General features: G+C 42.7%; 1 protein-coding gene across 1 annotated transcript; it reads left to right on the top strand.

Moving 5' to 3' along the window:
• The first annotated feature begins 202 nt into the window (after positions 1-202).
• On the top strand, positions 203-7,019 carry NAA20 (N-alpha-acetyltransferase 20, NatB catalytic subunit). The gene is made up of 6 exons (XM_066595765.1): positions 203-314; positions 4,518-4,542; positions 4,647-4,737; positions 5,296-5,431; positions 5,720-5,865; positions 6,828-7,019. Exons 1-6 carry the CDS (start codon positions 262-264, stop codon positions 6,911-6,913), a joined length of 537 nt encoding a protein of 178 aa, XP_066451862.1. The 5' UTR covers positions 203-261; the 3' UTR covers positions 6,914-7,019.
• The last annotated feature ends 625 nt before the right edge of the window (positions 7,020-7,644 follow it).

Here is a 7,644-nt window from a genome sequence, read left to right as displayed (position 1 = left end):
AAGGGTTATAAAGTAACTATGTTGTATACATACAACAATACTTATTAACAGCTGTCAGAATCGACCATTATTGGTCATAACACACTGGCCCCAGCTACAGAGAATCACGGCCTTTCTATCACCATGACAACGACAGACCTGCCAGCACCCAACATGGCAGCGAGTGTTTTGCCAGTGCTCTGGCGTCACTTCCGGACTTTCGTTCTGTGTTTGCCTGACTTCCGGTGGTGCTTCCCGGCGTTCTGCTGGTCCAGAGAGAGGATGACCTCGCTGAGGGCCTTCACCTGCGACGATCTCTTTCGGTTCAACAACATGTGAGACGAGGGCCGGGGCTGCACGGACATGTCTGACCTTCTCTGTGCTGCTTACTGCTCAGTACAAGTGTCCCGAGGCCTGCAGTGTGACCAGTGCTCTGCCGCTGGCTGAGGAGAAAGTCACTACTTATACAGGGGGCCAAACTATAAAGAATGAAGAAAAGGAATAATATTACCAGTTAGTAAAAATATGGAATGAACAGGATATGAATGTACTTTATAGTGGAATGAGTAGTATATGAATGAACTTTAATAGTGGAATGAACAGGATATGAATGATTTTGACAGTGGAATGAACAGGATACGCATGTACTATTATAGTGGAATGAACGGGCCAAGAATGTACTTTTACAGTGGAAAGAACAGATATTCCATAAAGTATATGCCCAGTTATTTGTCTGTCTAATGCAGACAGTGAATGAACAGGCTGTATGTGTAGCTTATAGTGGAATGAACAGATACTCCAAATAAGCAGATCCTTAATCATTTTGCTTTAGCATAATACATGTGGAATGAACAGGATATAAGTGTAGTTTATAGGGGAATGAATATATATTTCACTACCGTAAAAGGCCCAAAAGATTCCTATGCAAGATAGCTGTGGAATGAGAAGTATATATGTATAGGTTATAGTGGAATGAACAGATATACCATCCAAGTGGATGCATAATTACTTTCTTGTCTGTAATAGATGTGAATGAATGGGGTATAAGTACTTTATAGTGGAATGAACAGATATTGCACAAAAGTAATGAACAAGTTGTATATGTAGATTATAATGGAATGAACAGATATTCCATTTAAGCAGATGCCTATTAATATTTCCTTGTGTAATAGATGTTGAATGAACAGGATATAGGTGTAGCTTATAGTGTAATGAACGGATATTCCACATGAGCGGATACATAATTTTCCTGTGCGCAATAGACATGGAATGAACAGAGTATACATGTACTTTATAGTGGAATGAACAAATATTGCAAATAAACAGATGCCTAAATTGTCCTGTGCATAACAAACATGGAATGAATGGATAGGGTGTCTGTGTAGTTTATAGTGTAATAACCCGATATTCCACAGCAGTATATCCTATATCCTATACTTGATTCTTGTGGAATGAACGAGATATAAATTTCTAGTGGAATTTACACACATTCCTTATAAATGGATGCCTTACGGTCTTCCTATAATTGATAGATGTGGAATGAACAGGATGTGTTTATTCCACTACAGACTACATATATGTTCCACATAAATGTATGGATCCTGTTCATTCCACAATAATTGGGTACAGGAAAATGATTGGGTATCTGCTTATGTGTAATATGTGTTCATTCCACTATGAACTACACACATCCTCTTCATTCCACATCTCTCTTGCACAGGAAAATTATTAGGAGTCTGTTTTGGGGGAATATCTGTTCATTCCAGTATAAATTACACACATAGCCTGTTCATTCCGTGTCTATTAAGCACAGGAAAATGATTAGTCATTTGCTTATTTAGAATATTTTTTTCATTCTGGTATAAATTACTGTACACATTTATCCTGTTCATTCCAAATGTATCCTGCATAAGAAATGTACTAGGCATCGAATGATTTGGAATATTTGTTCATTCCCATGTAAATAGTGTGCATATATATTTTTTATACCTTTCTTTACATTTTCACTAATTGCTAATCATTCTTTTTCTTCATTCCTTTTTTAAAATTCTTTTTAGTATGTCCCATATAAGGCAGCTGTACAGGGTGTCTTACCAATACGCTACCTGGTAAAGGGAACCTGTCAACGGCTATGAGCACCATAAATAAGATTTATGGTGTTTTGTAGGGCAGCTTCGAGGAGTCTGGGGAGGGTTTTTAAAATATTTTTAATAGTTACCCACCTCCTAGGCACCCCTGGAAGCCGGCGCGGGCACCATAACTTCATTTATGCTGCTCATAGCCGGTGACAGGTTCCCTTTAAGACTGAAGCTGATCCCTCGATCAGTTGGTCGCCATGAGTCTGGAGTACAAGTACGTCTTTGCAAGCCATTTCACTAGTTGTAATCCATGATACGGTGGGACTTGCCATAGTAGGAGCCTCTCTGATAGCATCTCTGGCTAATAGAGGGGACCTCCACGTGACGGTCATAGGCCCTAGAGGCTTCCACGAGGTCACCTCTTTAAAGGGGTTGTCTGGATGTAAAATGAAATATATTTTTTAACAATTGATTCAAATCTGTTAAAAAAAAGTAAAAAATTAAAGTAGCAGTACTTACCCATCCTCTCCCTCACCGTCCTCCAAGTCACTGTTCAGGAACGGCTACCACCTGACCACTGCAACCAATCAGAGGTGGCAGACATCGCGTGCCTTTCCCTGACATCATCGCTCAGACACTGGGAGCAATGATGCCAGGAGTTCGGCACCTTGACTGGTGGTAGCCTAAATAAAGACCAAGAGGTCAACGGGGCTGCAGAGTTGGATCACCCAGGAGGAGGGCAGGTAAGTACTACTAGCTTATTCTTAACAGATTTGGATCCATTGTTAAAAATCATCAAATTTGGCAGTGAGCCCTTACCGACTGGAGCCGTCTCTATACTAGACCCCATTCATATGTGTGCCTGCAGTTCCGTTGTGTTTCTGTAGTTCGATTCCGTCCTCGCCCGTGCCGGACCTGAGTGTTGCCGAATGAACCCCCGTTGACTATAATGGTGTCTCTCTTGCCATAATTTCCTAGTTGTAATAGCTAAGCATGCTGAGATGTTTAGTCTAGGACCTTCTGCCGGATCTACGCCGAAGGGCTTCAAACAGAGTCTACAATGCAGATATGAGTGGGACGATTCATGATTTTCCGTTGTAGGGAAACTGTACTACTGAGCCTAAAACCAGCTGCTTGGTAGACTGTGAGAAGCGAGAGCTGATAGCCTTCAATCCGAAATAGGACAGGACCGCTCTAAGAGTATGACCGCCCCGAGCAGATACCATGTAATTTTTAAAGCAGCGAATCAGCCCCGTTTTGGCGGTAAAGCGGGTTCATACAGTAGATGCAGAATATATCGCTCTACTAACTATGTAGTTAATCTACTCCAGACACACAGACGTCCATATGTTAGGGCCCGGCCTCACTGTCTTGTGCACCATCCGTTTCACGTACAGAGTGCAGCGGTGTGTCCTGGCCTGACCGTGGGTCTCCGGACCCGAACTCAGGGCATCATACGTGCGTATCATGCTCTAAGTTCAGGTCAGGCCAGGCACTCCATGCGTGAAATGCGTGGTGCACAAGACAGTGAGGCCGGGCCTTATACAGGCTACACCACTAAGAACGATCTTGTCTGGAATGGAGCTTTCAGCCGCACCCTGGAGACATGGCCATATTGTGGGCTGGGTTCATGCTTGAGAACATAACCCATTATTTCGCCAGGGATTATTGCTTTATGGAGGCACATTAGGTGCAAGAACATCTCAATAAGGGGGAGGCATTCATGAAAAAAAAAGTCAAAAACTTTTGCACAAGTGGGGCTTTGCACCAAAAATTGCGATGTTTTGTTTCTCTCTGATGAAGACAGAACTGATGGAACCCAAGAACGGAATCATTCACTGTTATTAGTGAAGCGGAAACCACTTTAGTGTTGATCTTCCAAGGATCCTGTTTGTTCCTGCTATATTTGGGGTATAGACTAGTTTCGACGACTACGCAGTTTATCCTCCACATATAGCGCAAACTAATGGAATCCTTGTAAAACCATCAACAAAGTGGTTTCCGTTTTACTAATAGTGACTGGTTCTGTTCTTTTCCATCCAGGGGTTCCGTCACAGTTCTCATTTGGCACCTGTGACGGAACCCCATAGAGTAGTAAAGACAAAGTGCTGGGAATGCTCCCTCTCTAGTCATATGGAAGTTGCTGCTATTGGGTGACTGTCCTGCATTGCTGCTGTCATCTGGGTTCACACATTGTGGGGTGAGAAATGAAATCGCCAATAGCAAGCTAGTTTAGAGAGGATGTTCTTGTGGCCTGTGACCACATACTTGGGCTGCTCCTCCCCCCTCCGCTATGCTTTACATTGCAGCACTGCTCAGGCTGGATGCTGGAAGCACAAGGTCAAGGCACAGTAAAGTTATGACTTTATCATATTGGCATATCTTGTTCCTTGTTTATTATATTTAGTATTTGTGCTTTTTAAGCACCTAATTAACTGTTCTTTTTTTCTTCTTCCACAGAAATTTGGATCCCCTCACAGAAACTGTATCCTTTTGTGTAGCCAGCTGTGTTCTTGATACGTAACAACACTGTCAGAGTACAATGAAAGTCACTTCTATTGTTTCATATCGCCTTAACAGAAGCCCTAGTATGGGATCCCTTTTTACTTACAGTATCTGGCACACTGGCCGGAATATTTCATTGTTGCCGAGGCGCCTGGTGGAGAACTTATGGGTTACAGTAAGTACTGTTAATTAGCATAATGTACTCAGTATGTCTGATGTGGGTATGTATGTCAAAAGCGAGGGGCATACAGTGTTGCAGCATACGTTTTTTAAGAATAACTGCTCTGTTGTAAAGCTTTGGACGTGTCAGAGGTTTTTATCGGTGGTCCGATTGCTGAGACCACCGCTGATCACCGATTGGTGTGCCTCTTCGACTGTGTCCATTACTTTTGTGCTGTTTTCAGCTGCTGGAGACAGGCTCATAGATGTCTTCCAGAGATTCTTATGAGCCAGCCTTCCGCTTCTGGAGACCGTGTTTGGTGAGCACTGCAGCCCCTTCACAATGATCAAAACTTTTGACATGTCTCTATGAGCAGTCAAACTTTACAAAAGTGCAGATACTCTCTTAAGGCTCTGTTCATTCTGCCGGTGGAGGCTCAGCTGCCAAATTTATTGGCATTGTCACCGTAACGGCATAGACTTGTATGTCTGATCTTACGGCATAGCATGACTTCATGTGTAATGTTTCTGAAGAGCTGTCTGAAAACTGTTATAATGTTGCATTTTGTCGCAGTAATGGGGAAAGCTGAAGGATCGGTGGCCAGAGAGGAGTGGCACGGGCACGTCACCGCGCTCTCTGTTGCGCCTGAATTTCGGCGTCTTGGTTTGGCTGCTAAACTCATGGAGCTGCTTGAAGAACTATCTGAGAGGTAACAAGTAGAGATGAGCGAGAGTAGTGCCTTATGCGAGTACCTGCCCGCTCGTCCCAAAAGATTCGGGGGCTGGGGGGGGAGATCTCTCGCTCACTCCCACAACTCAACGCTCCTCCCCGCCGGCACCCGAATCTTTAGAGTCGAGCGGGCAGGTATTCGCATAAGGCACTACTCGCTCGAGTAGTTTGCCTTAGCAAGTACGCTCACTCATCTCTAGTAACAAGCCGTCTTTGTACTTCGTTCTGGGTCTAATGCCTTGTGCTAATGCCGTCTCCTCATATCCAGGAAAGGGGGCTTCTTCGTGGATCTTTTCGTTAGGGTATCCAATCAAGTTGCGGTGAACATGTACAAGCAGCTGGGGTACAGTGTGTACAGGACTGTCATAGAGTACTATTCTGCCAGCAACGGGGAGCCGGATGAAGATGCGTATGGTAAGTGGCTAAGTGGGTTTATTTTTCCGCCAACATAGCTGTATGAGGGCGTGTTTTCTGCATAGTGAACTATAGTTTTTATTGGTACCATTTTGGGGTACATGTGGCTTTTTATCAATTCTTTTGTATTTTGGGACGCAAAAAGGAACAAACAAAGCAATTTTGCCCTTTTTTTTTTATGTTGCCTTTTTTTGCCGTGCAGAAATGCACAAAAAAGGTTTTTTTTCTTTGCCCCATTTTTGTTTCCCAAAAATATAATTATAATTAACATTGTTTATATCAGGGACATGAAAGATAACAGCTATGATAAAGCATTGCAGGACCTCTGTACTGCAGCGCCTTATATCACTTACAATAGCGATCATAGCCGGGCAAGCAAAGACTCCAGTATCTGTGGCTATGGCAACCCATCTGCCCTCAGCATTTACATTGAGGGGGTCTGATGACATCACAGAGGGAGCACACTCCCTCTGTTGACCCTTTACATGCCGTGATCTACATAAATTCAGCATGTAGGAGATTAACGGTGAACATCGCTGTTCTCATGTATCCCCCCTGTTGCAGCGGGAGGCCGGCTATTGGTAACCCTTGGATCCTACTGCGGGATGGTGCGGGCTCAGCTCCTGATCCCACGCCATTCACATGATGTAAGCTCTGGTCGTCTGTTTTCACCCCCTCCCCTTTTAAAATATATGCGTTAAAATACAGTCTTACAATTACAAATGGTCCTTTGAAGTCAACCATAATGCTAATGTGGCCCTCCGTGAAAATGTGTTTGACACCCCTGGTCTAGAGAGTAGCTCTGTTGGGACAGAGTCTATGATGGAGTCTGCAGAGAGACTATTCCCTGCTTACCGCTGATGCTGGGACATGACCGCTCTACAAGGGAGTTAAATGTCTATTATGGAAAACCAATGCTTATTCCAGTAATATAGTATAATCCTGTTCATTTTTCCTTGCAGACATGAGAAAAGCGCTTTCTAGAGACACAGAGAAAAAGTCCATCATCCCTCTACCGCACCCAGTCCGGCCGGAAGACATTGAATAACCTTAGCTGTGGTTCTTGGGCAAAGCAGTGAAACTGATAGCTGTGTATTCTGTATATATAGCCAGACTCCTCCTACAGCGTTCTATATAAACTGCCAAAAACGTTACGCCGCGTTCTCTGAAAATCCTTTACCCCAGTATGTCATTAAACTTCATGTATAAAGGAAAAAAGACAAAGCAACACAATATATGAAGAACGCACACCCAAAATAGGAAAACAAATATGTATCTTATTACCAAACCCTACAAAGAGAACATAAGAACAAAACTGCCCACACAATGCGGGGCAGACATCCCTGTGCAATCAAGAAATGATATAACAAATGATCCACTAAGACTAGTAATATAAAGGCTAATTCCCAAATATAGGACTGCATATATCGCATGAGTGTCTGTGAAATAAACAACAAAATAAAGACTGCACTTCAATGAAAAATCATATGAATAAAGCACAAAAATGCAACAGATTAGGATAAATTAAGTGCAAATACCAGCAAATACATAAATAATAAAAAAGGAACAAAATGACATCTACCCTGTTCCCCTGAAAATAAGACATACCCTGAAAATAAGACATAGCATGATTTTCCAGAATTTTTGAGGATGCAAAATGATTTTTCAGGCTGTTTGAGGATGCTTGAAATATAAGCCCTACTCGAAAATTAAGCCCTGCTAACTGTTAATTTAAATAGTGTCCAGGCAGCTATACATGTAAAAAAGTTAAACCTTTTT

This window comes from Eleutherodactylus coqui, chromosome 3, assembly GCF_035609145.1.
Source record: "Eleutherodactylus coqui strain aEleCoq1 chromosome 3, aEleCoq1.hap1, whole genome shotgun sequence".
In the NCBI taxonomy this organism is placed as follows: Eukaryota; Metazoa; Chordata; class Amphibia; order Anura; family Eleutherodactylidae; genus Eleutherodactylus; species Eleutherodactylus coqui.
This window is presented reverse-complemented; position numbering and strand designations above follow the sequence as displayed.

What these genes read in the sequence shown, in the direction of transcription:
- NAA20 (XM_066595765.1), top strand. Translation starts at nt 262, where the DNA reads ATGACCTCGCTGAGGGCCTTCACCTGCGACGATCTCTTTCGGTTCAAC. An exon ending in CTCTTTCGGTTCAACAACAT is followed by an intron (nt 315 to 4,517) that starts GTGAGACGAGGG and finishes CTTCTTCCACAG; the next exon opens with AAATTTGGATCCCCTCACAG. An exon ending in TGGAGAACTTATGGGTTACA is followed by an intron (nt 4,738 to 5,295) that starts GTAAGTACTGTT and finishes ATTTTGTCGCAG; the next exon opens with TAATGGGGAAAGCTGAAGGA.